The 16,486-nt window shown below is 34.2% G+C and overlaps 1 protein-coding gene across 2 annotated transcripts; it reads left to right on the forward strand.

Annotated features, from left to right (window-relative positions):
- LOC127085444 (uncharacterized) lies at window positions 1-13,769 on the forward strand. Of its 2 annotated transcripts, none has more exons than XM_051025956.1 (13): window positions 1-224; window positions 735-782; window positions 1,177-1,225; window positions 1,305-1,353; window positions 2,448-2,518; window positions 3,417-3,475; window positions 3,621-3,713; window positions 7,673-7,730; window positions 7,872-8,008; window positions 8,092-8,148; window positions 8,950-9,047; window positions 9,261-9,460; window positions 13,415-13,769. In XM_051025956.1, exons 1-13 carry the CDS (start codon window positions 150-152, stop codon window positions 13,468-13,470), a joined length of 1,050 nt encoding a protein of 349 aa, XP_050881913.1. In that variant the 5' UTR covers window positions 1-149; the 3' UTR covers window positions 13,471-13,769. The 2 variants fall into 2 exon arrangements, with proteins under 2 accessions (XP_050881913.1, XP_050881914.1); XM_051025957.1 differs by having other exon boundaries at window positions 26-224; window positions 738-782.
- The last annotated feature ends 2,717 nt before the right edge of the window (window positions 13,770-16,486 follow it).

Consider the following 16,486-nt stretch of genomic DNA (forward strand, 5'->3'; position numbering starts at 1 on the left):
GCAAGTAATAAGGCCCACATAGGCCCACTAGATTGTCTAGCGCTAACACTCCCACTGATACAATACAATCGTCTTCCCAGTTTCTTCTCTCACATAACTTGCGGAAAACACAGTAACATAACCGCATCAAGTTCAAGTAATTCCTTCAAATGGAGAGCGATGTGGAAGAATCCATGAGAAAGAGGCAACGAAAAAACCCATTCTCCGGCGAATACTCTCGCAAGGTCCATTTCCCTATCTTCCTTCCCCAACCTTACAATCTTTCTCTTTTTCTCTTTCTTCTCTCGTCATGCATCCGAGTTCCAGCTCTGGCGAATTGCAATTATCACAATCACAATAAAACCTAACTCGTATTGCAGGAATAAACCCTAATTCATATGAATTTCACTACCAGCTCAATTTCTAGGAACGATTATGACTATACCTTACTGTTGAGCATTCCACAACATGAATTTGTTTGATTGATTTATCTTACTTCTTAAAGCTATCTGTATAGGTTATTTAGTATATGTAATTTCTAAATCAATTACGAGACGCCATTGATTCTTGGTGTTTATCTCCACTTCAGGCCATGTTTGGTGGAAAATCAAACCTGAGATTTTTCATGTTTATTGCAAATTGTAGTTGTGAATTTGTTTATATATTTAATTCATTTTGTTGTGCTTATCTTATGGCTTATGATTGTTGTTGCTCTTAATGTTATTTTCTTCACTGGTGATTGTGGGATCATGCAGCAGTTTGAACAATATGCCGAACGACCATATGGAGCTATGGGGGATGTGGTAATGGTTCTAACTTTTATAAGTGTTGATTTGGATGAATAGGGGAAAGAGTATTTCACTATTTATTTTCTTGAATTTCTCATAACAAATGTCTTCATCCTTTGTGATATAATGGAATTTTGAGCATGCATGTAGGGAAATAAAACATGGATGCACTAGAATGATCCTTGCAGTTTCAATCTTCTATTTTTACTTTTAAGTTGAAGTTGCTGTATGGATATGGTAGTAAGGCAGGCTTGTAGTTTCATTACTCGGTTTTAACTGTGCATTTGTAAATGTTCCACATTTAAGTTTACAGATTTGAAAGTTTATGCAAGTTTTAGATTTCTCTCTTGATATGATATCTTAAAAATTTGTCTTAACTGAATTCATATTGGTATTATCTATTTCTCAGAATTTTATACAAGAGGATGATAATCGGTTGGAGATTACACGAGCCAAATGTAAGTCTATAATCTCATAAATGTTTCTTCCATTTTCTAGATGATATAGAAGGAAGTAATTATATTATTTTCATGGCAGTCGGAAGTTTGCTTAAAAGACATGGAGATTTGGCAGAGCGTATTTCTAGGTAAAATGTCCTTAATAAAGTATAAGGCTTTTTTCTTGGTTGAATTTGTCACTGAAAAGTGGCCAGCGGGCAGCTACTTGAACTAAAAACTAATAAGTATAGAATTGTATAAACTTGTCCATGATTGTCTTTTTATACAATTTCTTTTTTGACTTTTAATGCCCAACTGTGGGTGGGGTACATGAGGATTACGGAATATATTTCAAGTTGAGAAAACTATTTGAGTTCACATTTTATTTTCATTATTAGTTTTTGGGATCCTTGAAGAACGTCTACGGTGGGACTTTAAGAAAGAATTTAGTAAATGGAGTTGAATTCTCGAATTCAAAATAATGTCTGTCAATCTGTCCTATCACAGCTAATGAAAGAGAAACCAAAAACAGTAAATAGCTACCATATCATAGCATGCCTAATAACTTCTTTGCAGACACAAAGGTAAAGAAAACAAAAAGTTGTGACCTTTTACTTGAGGCCTGTGAGCGCAAAGTGATAACTAGCAATGAAGTGCCCCTATTTTTCTTTGATCCATTCTTTTATTTTATTTTTTGGATGATTAAAAATAAAGAATAGAGAAGAAATGTTACCTTGCCATGGAGTTTTTTTTCTCTCATCACAAGATGTTCCATTTTATTTAACTATTTGCTTATTTTCTCAATTTTGAGGATTTCTCATCTCCCCCTTTGTACTTTTCTCTTTGCCTTGAAATCTGGTGGTCATGGGTTGTAGTCATAGATACAGCCTCTCTGCTTATGGAGTTAAGACAGTACTTTTGGTCCTCCCGTAATGGCAGAATCTCATGTACTAGGGCGGCTTTTTCTCTTTTAAAACGCAGGTCATTCTTGCAATTGATATTCAATGTTTCAACATTATTGGCTTTTATACAATTTCTAATATGTATTTTAAACTGCTTTATACACATTCAACGCTTACCTGCTTATTATAAGGTGTTTAGTTTTCTTCTCTTTTCCTCGACGAATATCTTAGTCCCATTATAAGGATGCCTAAATAAAAAATTATTGTTTCCGAATGTCCATTAATTGTTATTTGCTGCAATAAAGTAGAGACATTTTTTTAAATATTTACTTAGTCAGCAGGGATTCTGACAAGATAGCATTTGAGCGTCTACAGAAAGAATTCGAAGCTGCACGAGCTTCTCAAACTGAAGGTAGATTCCTATTTATAATGGACAGTCTCTGACAGACTGGCACTGCTTTGTTTCCTGTTACATACCCATTGATATCCTGTTACATTTTTGTCTAGCTGATAGGAATTTCAAATGTTATCCTCCGTATTCGATATTCACATTTCAATTTATTGTGTTTATGCTTGAATTCATTTTCCATAGAAAGTGATATCAGTTTCATCCTCCAAATAAAATTGACATCAGTATCCATTTATCAGATTGTGATATCAATTTAGTTCCTAAATTTGTAGCTTCATGAATGGTCTTCTCACAGGCTGCGCACCAGGTTGACTCGATGTTACTTTTTTGTTATTGACGAACTATGCTAATATAAACTTTGATTGGAGGATCTGAGTGATGTCACTTGTATCATTTTGGAGACTAAAATGACTGTTTACACATATATGACAAGCCTGCAGGCATGAGGGTGCAAAGTGCTGGCTGGGTTGGTTTGTTACACAATTACCAATAAAGCATTGCAAATAACTAGAAAATATTATTCTTCAGTGCCTTCTGTTATTTGGTGCAGCCTGGCCTGGCTGAGTGGCTTATAAGTCAATATTTGAGTGTGTAATCATCTATTGTTTGAAATAGTACTGTTTAAAAGCCTGAATATTACACTATTTATACCGGCTAGAATTGAGCTGGGCCCTACGTAAATTAAAGATCATTTTGCTATTAATGTTAGCTGATGATGTAGAATAAATGACGGTAGTTTCTTTTTATTTTTTATTTTTTTGCGTAGAATGACAAAAGAGAGTTGAACATAGAAAAAATATTGATTAACCATTAATCTAAAAAAATCTTACCAACGTCTACTGTTACTTCATTTCCTTAGAGATATCCAGAATAGTGCTTCCTAATCTCCTTTTTTACGCAGAGATATATTTAGATGGGGAGCAGTGGAATGATGGTCTACTAGCTACAATAAGAGAGCAGGTGTGATTATGTGATTGTTACCTTCATTTTTTACTCGTGTTCTGCCAGTTCTGATATTTGTCCTTGCTCCATAGTAATCACTTGTTTGACTTTCACTGTTGATGTTCATGATAACTTTTGACCCATTAAAATGTATTCTTGTCAGGTGCATATAGAGACAGACAGAAAAGCAATGTCTGGGGACACTGACATATTAACAAGCCCTCAGGAAAAAATTACTTACAAAACTGGAAACAAGGTAAATATTATGATATTACATCCCTGACTAACTTTTCATGGTAGAATGGCTACTTAGTTTTCAGTAATAGCAGATTATATTTGTAATAAGTTGCAGATATTTCAAGCATTATAGACAGTAGAGAAGAAAATAGGCAGATGAGGTTTAGACAATATTTCAATACTTTCCTTATTTAAGTGATGTGGACGAGAGAGTATCAATTTATGTACTGACGAAATTGTGGAGGTAAGAGAATAGGCTAAAGAACCAGTGTTTTAAACCTTGGACCAATACTAGATCACTTGTTGGACGCTGGATGACTTGCTGAACCACATGACTGTAAACCTAGTCTATATTAAAAAAGTTATGACATATATAACACTTGAAAAATTTATTTTTTATTTTATAGCATATTTTTTATGAAAAATTTATTTTTTATTTTATAGCATATTTTTTTTCTTTCTAAAATACGAATGTTATATATTATTGTGTAAATAAAAAAGACTTATTAAATAATATAATATATTAATTGTGTGTTTACAATTTGAATTCTAAGGTAGTACAAGTTGTATATAATAATAATGAGAGAAAAAAAGGGAATACTACAAAGTTAAAGATAAATTGTTAATTCATAAATATATGATGAAGCACAGACACCTCTAGGAATAGGCGTGTCGTGGTGTCCGGCACGCGTCAGTGTCCGGCACTTGTATGACACCCGTACGACACATGTCGGAAAAGTCAAAGAAGTGTCAGAAAAGTCAGACAAGTGTCCACTAAAAAATGAGTTTTTTCTTTGTTTCGACACTCTTTGAATCAATGGTTGACACTCGTATGACACTCATAACAAATGTAACACAATTTAGACAAATGTTTCAAACAAAAATTTGTTTTTTTTCTTTGCTTCGACACACATTTATACATATTTTGGACAAATCTCATACAAATATAAATTATTTAAATGTGTATTTAAGCAATGTTATCAATAAAGAATTAAAAATATTAATTTTAATTAGAATATTTTCAACCTTTTTAATCATAGATGGCTAAATAAAGCTGAAATACTCTCTTATATATAGCGGTGTCAGTGTCATATGTTTTGACATTAGCGGTGTCAGAGTGTCCGTGTCGTGTCTCGGTGTCCGTGTCGGAGTCCATGCTTCATAGCATATGATGCAGGCAAATCATAAACAAAAGCAACGTGCTGTGTTTTGACAAGATCAACACTTGTGAGGGAGTATGTTTTCATACAAAACTAGTACATAATATGTAAAATAAAAGTAAAACAATATACAAGTTATGTTGTTAGCACAGTGGCAGCGGATTTTCCATAGAATGAATAGGGGTTCAAAACTTTCAAGCACTATTTATTTGGAATTTTACAAAATATTTTCTATTACAGGCAGTTTCTAATATTTTAACAAAAGTCTTGCGTCATCATTAATGAAAATGTCAGAAATGGGTCTCATTAGAACCAAACCGTCCAATTTTGTCTGGTAAAACAAGTTAAGTATCGATTTTGGATGGGTTAATAGCACAGCCAATCTGATAGCCTGACCGGATCGGCTATAGGTTTGGTTCCCGGCTCATCTGATCGGACCGTTCAGTTCGGTTTTTAAAACTGTTTAAATAACTAAATACATTGGGATTCCATTTTTGTACACAAGAAATACAAAATTTAGAAACAGGTTAGACACGATTCTCAATTTGAGGTAGGCGAAAGAGATTGTGATTCGTAAGTGTGAATGTCAAAATAGTAGGAGATACGATCGCAGCCCTAAACTTACAGTGGAGCGAAATATCTGTAATGTTACCAAAGCATATGCACGGTTGGGGAAAGAAGAACAATACAAGGTAAAGTTTTGGGTGTGGGTATCCATGGGGGTATGGTGTAGAATACATACACCAAAGTTAAAAATACTTTAGACTACTACCAAATTTGTATATATATATATATATTTTTAATTATAAGGAAAAAATTTATGTGAATTGCGAAGTCATATCTAGAGAGTCCGCCCAGCAAAGGTTATGAATGTGCGGGCTGAGAGGAAAATAAATTGAAACTGTCAAGTTAGTAATCCTAAGATGGAGGGTTTTGAAGATTTCCCATAACTCTTAAGTGTGGACTAAGGTCAACACTAAGCCGCTAATTTTTCATCTTAATTCTAGATATTTTACTTAACATATCGAATCATAGTGACACTACCCCAGTGCATGTTTTTGTGGTGATATTATTTAGATGGAGAGTCAAGAATAAATAAATGGCAAGTTAGAGATATGGAGACATGACTTAAAACCGTACAGATTCCACCTAAGTAGGACTGTAGGAGTAACCAATTAAAACTTACCAATCATAGCATGGAGGTGAAAATCGGAGGATATATAGCGCAAGTCTCATCTTATAAGTTCCTTGTGTCCATTCTACATACTGACAATGAGATAGAGGGACATGTAAACAATAGAATCCAAGCAACATTGAAGAAATAATCAAATATTGTTGGTGCGATCTACGATTGGAAACTACCACTCGAACTTAGGAAATTTTTACTGCATATATATTTTCCCAAAGATGTTGCATGAGACTGAATTTTGGGTGGTAAAGAGCCATGAAAGGAAACATAGTGTGCAGAGATGGGAATTTTAAGATCGATGAGTGCTTGCACAGGACAGAATTAATAATACAATTATTAGAAAAAAACATGGGTAGCTCCCACTGTAGAGAAAATGGTAGATTCTTGTTTCGAGTGGTTTTGGACATTTGCGGAGACAAGTGTTATCAATGGCTGATTATGGCATCCATCCAAAACCTCCATATAAATGTGGTGCATGGTGGAAAAAATAGGTGTTGTGGCCTGTGGCAGCAGACATTGAATATGCCACGGAACTGCCTTGGCGGTAATTTTACTAGTAAGGGGGTTAACAAAATGGTGGATATTGGATATTCCAATAGCTAGAAGTAAAGGGACCATAGTCACAAAATTCACCCTAGTAGGTAGGGATCCGTGGATTAGCTTGCACATGTCATTTCATGGTACTTGTTAATTTTTGTTGATTTCGTGAAAAGCTACTAACTGGAAAAGGACAGAGTCGAAATGTTTGAGAACATACTAAGGGCGGTCATAGTTACAGGAAGATGAAGGGTTGGGATGCTATTATCAATGAGAGGAATGCTTTTTAAATTTAATATATTAAATGTTAATTATAGTGTGATATTCTTTTAAAAGCCGCAACTCTCAGATCGTGACTTTTAAATGAATGCTAATAAACCATTATCTCTTCTCGACAGCAAAGTTATGGCTTTATAAATTAAATTTGATCAAAATATTTCTAGATTAAATTAAATTTTTACGAAAAATTAATGTTCACCAATTTTTAATTTACATACTAAAGAAATCCTGTTATGTTATGTATTTTTAAGTTTTCCTTTGTTTTTACTTTTTAGATAACTTTTCAAGTTTGCCTTTTTTTGGGATAAAAAAGTTTCTTTAAATGTAGTATCTTTACTCTTACAAAATTAAATCTTTTAGTATTTGAAGTTAGCTTTTATTTATCATATGATTTTATATGATTTTTTGTGATGATTATTTTATTTTACTATTAGAAAAACAAAATTTATTGATAGCGTAACGATAATGTACCGGTTATGTATACCCTCCCACATACTCAATACTTCAAAGGCTGAGTATCTGAACCACATATTGAAACAAATTGCGAATCAGGTGACTTATGAAAGGGACATAGGTAAAAAAAAATTAGTCCAAATCATAAAATGAGATTTAGAGGTATTCATGGTGACATTTGATGCATATAGCTGACTCCTGTTAATGTAATATGGCTTGAAGGTGGTGTTTGTTGTGTCCCCTTCCAAAAAATATTTGGATTGTCTAGGTTTTGGTTGCATTTCTTGGATTAGTTGTTATTTTATGTATTAACTTCATGATCAATAATCTTTTTAATATTGGTTGTGTATTTGAGAGCAGGTAATTTGCTGTTTGGATGGGGCAAGAATTGGCATACAGTATGAGACATCTTTTGCTGGTAATTTGGAATTAAATTGTTCATGACTTGGCTAATTCATGATGTGATATTATGAATGACACCGACAAAGGCTGGATATTTCTCTACAGGCTTCTTCCATTTCCCATTTGTTAATGATAATTTCTGTTCATTTATTGCCAGGTGAATCTTGTGAGTTTTACCACTGTGTACTGGAGAGCAAGTCTTTTCTTGAAAAGATGACTGTCCTTGAGCACACACTTCCATATTTCTTGCCAATACATGAAATAGAAAATGATCTTCTTTCATCCAATGCTATGGTAAAGTCAGTTATATATGTTACCACGGACCATGTCTATTTGAACTTTTTTTCTAAGCATCGTTTCTATTGGTTGGCATTCAGAAATTCATAGATCATGTTGGAGATCTATTGCAAGCATACGTGGATAGACGGGAACAGGTAGACTACCCATGTATGTAATCATTAGAGAGATATGTTCATTTTTGGTATTAAGCATATTGCCATCATGATCCTTATGGACTTGTATGTTACACATGGATCAAAAACTTTACACTAAAACAACCATACATGTTTTAATTGTTCAAACACAAAACCTAAATGTGCCAACAAAAGAATAATAGAACATGTTTTAATTGTTCAAACACAAAACCTAAATGTGCCAACAAAAGAATAATAGAACATGTTTAACGCTAGTATCTCTGATTATGGGTTGCAGTTCATCTGCCAATGCCATTTAAGTACACTGATTGTGGAAGATATTAAACTTGGTGCTGTTGCTAGGGGCATCACTTAGTTTTCTTGGTATGTAAACTATTAGATGGTATATGATCGATCATCTTGAATATTTTTCTATTTTGGCAATTCTTCCCTTACCACTCTCATAACTCCCGAACAACGTCTAAAAATCAGTTCTATGTTCAAAGTTGGGGCATGGCTGGCATGCACAAGAACTTTATAGTGTCCCTCTCTTTTCTTTTTTTCTATTGATTTTATCATCTGTCCCTCTAATTTTGAGATTAAATATCAACTACCGCCATCTGTAATGCACGAGGATACAGGCTACGCTAGATCACAGTTTGCCTATTAAGTCTAAATTTATCAATTGAATATTTGGAAATTCCTGAGAAATAATTTGGATGGTAAAGAACCAAGTATTTGACTATTTGTAAGTATCTAGTACATATATTATTTTGTTACAAACTAACATTTAACTTTTTGCCTCTTACAAATATCATGCAGGTCAGACTTATAAAGGAACTTTATGGAAATCAAATTGGAGAGCTGTATCATAGCCTTCCTCATCACATGATCGAGTTTGTATTGGAAGATTTTGATTGGTTAGTGAGTTAAAGTCATATAATTTTTTCTTCCATTCTGTAAAACATTGAAGTTTTTCCCTCCTTCCTTCAAATGTTAGTACAGTGAAATCATTGGTATAATACACTCATTCTGATTCTCATGACTTAATTTTTTGTCCCTTTTTTCTTCCACTTCCCTATATTTTCTCTTGTTTTCTCACCTTGATAGATCAAAATGTTATGTTTTTGTAGCAAAGTGACAGTCAGCCTTCGATATACGGATCTCATTTCGGTGCTTCCAACTAGAGTTACAGTGCTAGCCTGGCCAATGTTGAATAAAAATTCAACTACAACTTTGAACCGGATGGAAGATGGAGTCTCGGGAAATCATCCTCTCCCAGTTCGACTATCCTATGCAGAAGATGCCTTACGGACTATGAGTCTACCAGAAGGTGAAAACTATATTATTTTGGTTAAATTACAAGAAAACTGGGAAACTCTTTATATTCTGTATGTGTGCCTATACTTAGATCACACTGTTTGTTTTGAATGTCTAATGAATAAGCACTAATAGGAAGTTGTATACGTTAGGAATACTAATGATCAATCTAGAATATCTTCAGGTTTATTTATTCTAAGACTCTTCTTCAAGCTGGAGCATACATGTTATATGCACCAAGCTTGTTACAAATAGATTCAACCCGAGGTCCTAAGAGATTTAGTAAATATGTCATCAAATTGATCATTTGAACTAACAAAATTAGTTAGTTTTTCCTGAACGAATCTTATCTTTCACAAAGTGACTGTCGATCTCTATGTGCTTAGTTCTTTCATGAAAAATTGGGTTGGAGGCGATATGCAATGTCAGCTTGGTTGTCACATATTAGTCTCATTGCCTTGTCGTCTCCTGATTTGAGCGGTTAGAGTAATTAATTGTCTTAGCCATGTGAGTTCACAAGTTGATGCCATAGCATGATATTCTGTTTCTGCACTAGACCTTGCAACTATGTTATGTTTCTTGCTCCGCAATGAGATCAAATTTCCTCCAATGAGGATACAATACCCTAAAGTGGATCTTCTATCTACTGCTGAACTTCCCCAATCAACAACAGAATAACCCTCAATTTGGATGTTATCCTTGTTTTCACAAGATAATCCTTTACCCGACGGACTCTTCATATACTTAAGAATGCGAATCACATCAATCCAATGGTTATCACGTCAAGCATTTAGAAATTGGTTAACCACATTGGCAACAAAAGTAATGTCTGGTATGATCATTGTGAGGTAATAAGGTTTTGAACGGTTCAACTGGTACAAGGGAAGAAGGTAAGAATTCTCTAGGAATTCAGAGTATGCAATAATCTAGCTGATTCGAGAAAGCCACTTTTCAATTACAATTGAGTTCCAAAAACTAACTCTCCCTTCCCTCCAGTTTCTATTTATAATTTTGTTTTACTAACATAGTTAGTTATTCTTCTGTTGCATAATGTAACTGCTATGTATATTTCTGTTTTCCTAACAAAATTAGTTACTCATTTGTTACAACTGTAATAATTATAGTTATATGTTTAATTCCCACTTTTACCCTTCCTAACATGCACCCTACTAACAACATGTCTACTAACAAGTACTAACAAGTTTGCCAACTAGATGTCGATATCTACCAGGGACTTTGTGTGGCTCCCCTGACCCGATAGTAGTTTGGCGTTGGGATCAATAGGAGTGTAGTGTACACATAAGTGGTTGGTGAAGAATGCATAAAGAAGACATAGTAATCAACATCACATCTAGTCATGCCATACTCTTGGAACACAATTCTAAACATGCCAAACCAAACACGAGGACTAGGTTGTCAAGATCGGGATCTTGCATAAGATCGGGAGGGGACAGTAAAATCGTAAAATATAAGATCGTAACTAAGAGATGGAAGATCCTACTCAAATAATTTTGTAAGATCGAGAGGGGTAGCGGAATCGTAAAACATAAGATTGTAACAAAAACCGTAGGATATTACTAAGACGAAAAATTATAGTATATATTCGAAGTAAGATCGTAACTAAGAGATGGAAGATCCTACTCAAATAATTTTGTAAGATCGAGAGGGGTAGCGGAATCGTAAAACATAAGATTGTAACAAAAACCGTAGGATATTACTAAGACGAAAAATTATAGTATATATTCGAAGTTTTTTTACATGATATTTTGGTAGGTAAGTGTATTCGTGGGAAAATGGCCTCTGCTGAACCGTAATTGTTGCGCCTCACAATCTTGTCAACCTTTTCAGCTTGTAATGATGTTGGCCGGAAAACGTCGAGCGTGGCTGGAAAACGACTGATAGTGGCCAGAACTGGCCCAGGTTGCACAAAATCAATGGTTTTTAAAGTTTTTTCACAATTTGGTTACAAGACGCGATTCTACTTAAGATCGGGATCGTTGGGAGTGAGTGAGGTCGCAAAATCGTAAGATTTTAAGATCTAGATCGAAATCTTGACAACCATGCATGAGGAGATTGTTTCAAGCCATAAAGATATCAGTGAAGTTGGTTGACGAGGTGAGAAAAAACATCATTAACACTTAACCCTCGTGGTTACGCCATGTACACCTCCTTCCGCAACTCACCATGTAGGAAGACATTTTTGATGCCTAGTTGATGGAGTGGCCATTGATGAATATAAGCTAAAGCAAGAACTTGGTGGATAGAGGCGGTCTTGGCAACTGGAGAGAAGGTATCTCCATAGTCAAGGCTAAATATTTGTGTGTATTCTTTCTCTACGAGGCAAGCTTTTAGGTGGTCAATCTTTCCATCACACCCAACTTTAATTGTTTTAACCCATCGACAACCATATATCATTGGAGTGCAAAACGACCATATCATCTACCATAGCCTGTCGCCATTCAGGGTCAGACATAGCTTCATATGAGTTTTGGGAATAGACAAGGATGTAGATACCAATGATAATCCAAATGAGTTTTAAGGAACAGATGGTGGATGCGGCCTCTGTTGATTGGTGCGAAGGGCTTGTGTGGGGATAGCGACACATGTAGGTACAATCGGAAGGGTTATGACCTCTGGAGAGAAGGATTGTTATTGACTAGAATTATTGGGCTCTTCAGAAGTATAATGAAAGAAAGGACGAGTGTCGAAGAAGCTGACATCGGCAAAGACAATATACCGCTGAAGATTTGAGGAATAACATCTAGAACCTTTCTACAGACGAGAGTAGCTAAGGAATAGACACTTGAGGGATTTTGCAACAAGTTTATCTTTATTTGGAGTAGTATCATGAACAAAACATGTGCATCCGAAGTCGCAGAATGGTAGAGAGTAAAGATGTTGGGAGAACAAAATGGAATATGGTACCTAGTTGTTGAGTACATAGGAGAGCATGTGATTGATTAAGTGTAAGTTGTAAGTATCACATATCCCCCAAAATGAAGAGGTATATGTTACTGTGAAGGAGCATGGTACGAAGTGCCTATTCTTTCTCATAGCAGCATGTATATTATTGTGAAGGAGCATGGTACAAGCTGTTTCAACCTGTTTCAACTAAGTGCCGATTCTTTCTCACAGCGAAACTGTTTTGTCGAGTATAAGCACATGATGTTCAGTTCAGGAATACGACCGTAGCACATGAGGTTCGGTTCAGGAATACGACCTTCTGTTTGCCGGAAGATTGTGCGTCATTTAATGGTGGTGCTTGGGCCAAGTGGTTATATTACCAGTTTAAAAGTATATAAAACAGTGGCTGTACAGAATATACATTTAAGAAGTAAAATGCAGAGCAACCTAGAAACCACCACCGATACATGTAAACTCTTTATATTGTGCGTCTATCCTTGAATCATCCTACTTATATTTATAACGGTGTTACAACAAATACATTGAATGTCTAATGAGTAAAATACTAATCTAGACATTGAATTTCTAATGAATAAACACTAATCTAGGAAGTTGTATACTCTAAAAATACTTGCAATCAATATATTAGAATATCTACATGTTTATTTAGTTCTAACAAAAATAATGTCTGATTTTTAGCCTTTTGTCTTCAATGGTTATTGTCCGAATAGTACTTTAATAAAATTAGACTTCAGAATTAACATGCATTTTACTTTTCGGCAAATGCTAACGAGACTTCTTAGAATATTGGATATAAGAAATCAAGAATGGTTTTTTTTTTAAGTATAAGATTTAATTTTACAAATGCATTAAATGATGTAAATTCATTAAATGTTTTTTTTAATACTAAGGATAAACTGTAGAAAGTCATTTTTCTTAATTAAGTTTATCAAAGGCCTACAAGCCTGCATCCATGTTCACTTGATTCTGATATGTGTCTCTATTGCTCTACTTTAAAATTATATCGCGTGCTACTGATTTTATATTATGTTTCCTATCCCAGCATATGCAGAAATTGTATTGAATCTTCCACAAGCTCTTCAACAGATGTACCATTAAATAACTTAAGGGCTCTTGCCCTTTCAGCAGTCTAGATTCTCTTGTAAAATATTTCTTGGTAGAATGTTACTAGGTTGAGGAAAAATAACTCCAGAAGTTATAGTACCTATTGAAATTGGTTATAGGTTGAGGATTCAGTTTTCTGTAATATGTCATATGCCAAATATTGTCCCCTCGTTATTCCTTCAATATCCTCTAGCAGTGTCTTGTATCATTTGTACAACAGGGCTATGTTGACTTCTATTGATTATTGACTATTGACACAATCTATATACATGTAATTTGGATTCATAAGATAAGTTCTGTCTTAAGTCATAAGGAAAACAATGACTGGTAAATCTCTGGGCTGAGACAGTGAGTTGTGTAACATCTTCCTCCGCCAGCATACACATCTAGAATCTGAAATATAACATAATGTTACAAGAATCACACTGCTGTTCACAAAAACTAATGGTTTTCAAAAAGTATTTTCATAATGTGATGAAGAACTCAATTAGGGAAATTAACAGCAATTTGAATTGTCCAAAAATTAAATCTGGTGGAAAGTGAGACTCATTTTGAAGAATTTAGGAAATCTTGTTTACAAGGTTGTTGAAGGTAAATTGAAGCCGAGTTAGTTCACAGGTCCAGGAAACTGTAATTTCTTTTTTGTAAACATTCAATCTAAAACATGGTGATCAATAATGGATCAAATTTTATGGTGGAACGAGATTAGGCCACTAGCAAGGACGGTGTGCTTGAACCTGTAAAAGTCTAGGTGTCCAAATTTCTGCCCCCTATCTCCTTAATTTCATGATTATATTTAATGAAATTTTGTATAGATTTGTAATACAAAATTTTTCTTTGAAGGAATTTTTCTCCCCTTAATAAAGAATCTTGCATAACGATTTATTTTTTCAAAATGGTTGAGAAAAACAAAATACAACCTTTTTTGCACATTAAATTATGCAAATTTTATATAAAGCATTGTTTCATAGAGTGTTGAATCTTTCTTTTGCCTCACATTGTTTCGTAAAGTGTTTGAATTTTTTCCCCATATTTTTTACATCAAATATTTACACCATATATATTATTTATCGTATTTATATGATAAATAGTGTATTTTAAAAATAAAATAATATATTTATGAATAGTATGTAAATATTACATGAACAACATATCTATGAACAATGTACATGAATATTGACTTAAAATAGTGAAAAAAGTTGGTCAATTAAGCTATGAAGTTGATTAATAAATTTCCAAATATTAAAAATCATTTTGAATAGCCATCAAAATTGGTTAATACAAGATATGAAGTTTGGTTAAAAACGTTATGAAATTGGTTAATAAACGTTCAGATAAAAAAATAAAAAATTAATTATATATATTTTACTGTTCACAGTATTGATGAACAGTAAAATACAGTTTACTGTATTGGTGAACAGTAAAATACGCTGTAGGTGTACAATATAGTGTAAGAATAATTTTTTTTTTCCTTTCTTATAAATTTATACTTTTATACTTGTGCGTAGAAGTTTTTGCGGTGCATATTCATTAAGTTATCCACGATATAAATTCACGAAATACTCTAAATTTCAGAGATGCATTTTTGAAAGCATTCAAATTACGTTCCTCCAACACTATCTTGATTGAGACACTCCATTTTCTCCAAAAAAATATTTTCGGAGATGCATCTCCGTATAATCCTTTATTTGCAAACTCAGAGCTTTAAGCTAAGCAAGTTTTACAGAGATGCATCTCTAGACGGAGTTTAATGATCTACTCGCACCAGAACCTCCCTTATTCCTTCTTCATTTTCAAAAACACTTCAACTTCATAGCTCTTTTGCAAAAACCAACAAGAGATTTTTTCAAGCTTCAACACTACTTCAACTGCATTGCAATTAATATTAGTAGATTTCATTCACTATATTCAAGCTTTCACACAACAACTCTCAATCGATAAGTTTTTCATTTTCTTTCTATTTTGAGTTGTGATGCATGTAATAGGTAAATAGGTTGTTTAAAATGAATTAACTTGTAGTTACATTCAAAGTAGGTACTTTGTTTACACATACATAAAAATTTATTGGTGTGTAGAGCATTGTCTGTCTTTTCAAGAATTTTCGCTATCGTGCATTTTTATGGAAGGTATTTTCTGGAATTTTTTTCCTTTCCAGTTTTACGGAGATGCACCTATTTTGGATATTATTTTTTGTTTTATGGAGATGCATCTCTTAATTCACTTACTTTTATTTTTATATTATTTTTTATTTTATATTATAGGAACAATGGCTGAAAATCAGGACAGGTTGAGGCACCATCGTGTATCCCAACACGCGTCCGTTTGTAGGGAGATGCCAACGCGCTTGAGGCCACAAGTTAGTGCTAGTTCGTTTGATGCGAAAGTGTCGACGTCACGTGGCCGCATGTCTTAGGCTTCATAAGGTCAGGTGTCTCAGACCTCGACCTCCCGAGGGCACATGTCTCTTGCTGACCCTCAAGCTTATGAAGCTTATGATGCCCCATAAAGCCCCATAATGTTGTTGATCCCGTACCTAAATTTTTTCCAGGAGCCCCCTATGATACCTCCTTACTCACTCTCTATGTTGAACATGCTATTAGGCATGTTTGGGAAGGAGAGATATATTTGTTTACTTTCACGTTACATTTGTTTCATAATAATTGAGTTATGACTGATATTGATATATTTAGTTTTAAAGGAACGTAAAATTGTAGAATATGTAAACCATGCCAAGAAGATTTTGAACCTGGAACAAAATGTAAACACATGGTTTTAAGGTTGTGTTTGTTACTCTAGGCTGGCAGGTATATGCACCACTAGATACATGACCATTAACCATGTCATGTTGGCGGCTTTTATGGAGAGTTGGCACAAGAAGACATCATCTTTTCACATCCCTCATGGTGAGATGTCCATCACTCTTGATGATGTCTAGGGAAATATTACTAAACCATTCTCGAATCAACAGAGGTGAGGTACTTGAATTGATGGTGAATTTATTGAGAGCTTA

This window comes from Lathyrus oleraceus, chromosome 5 (genome assembly GCF_024323335.1).
Source record: "Lathyrus oleraceus cultivar Zhongwan6 chromosome 5, CAAS_Psat_ZW6_1.0, whole genome shotgun sequence".
In the NCBI taxonomy this organism is placed as follows: Eukaryota; Viridiplantae; Streptophyta; class Magnoliopsida; order Fabales; family Fabaceae; genus Lathyrus; species Lathyrus oleraceus.

Bases quoted from the DNA above. Each gene is read 5' to 3' on its own strand.
- LOC127085444 (XM_051025956.1), top strand. From the start codon at position 150: ATGGAGAGCGATGTGGAAGAATCCATGAGAAAGAGGCAACGAAAAAAC. The intron at 3,476-3,620 runs GTGTGATTATGT...TATTCTTGTCAG, and splicing joins TAGCTACAATAAGAGAGCAG to GTGCATATAGAGACAGACAG. The intron at 7,731-7,871 runs GTAATTTGGAAT...ATTTATTGCCAG, and splicing joins GTATGAGACATCTTTTGCTG to GTGAATCTTGTGAGTTTTAC.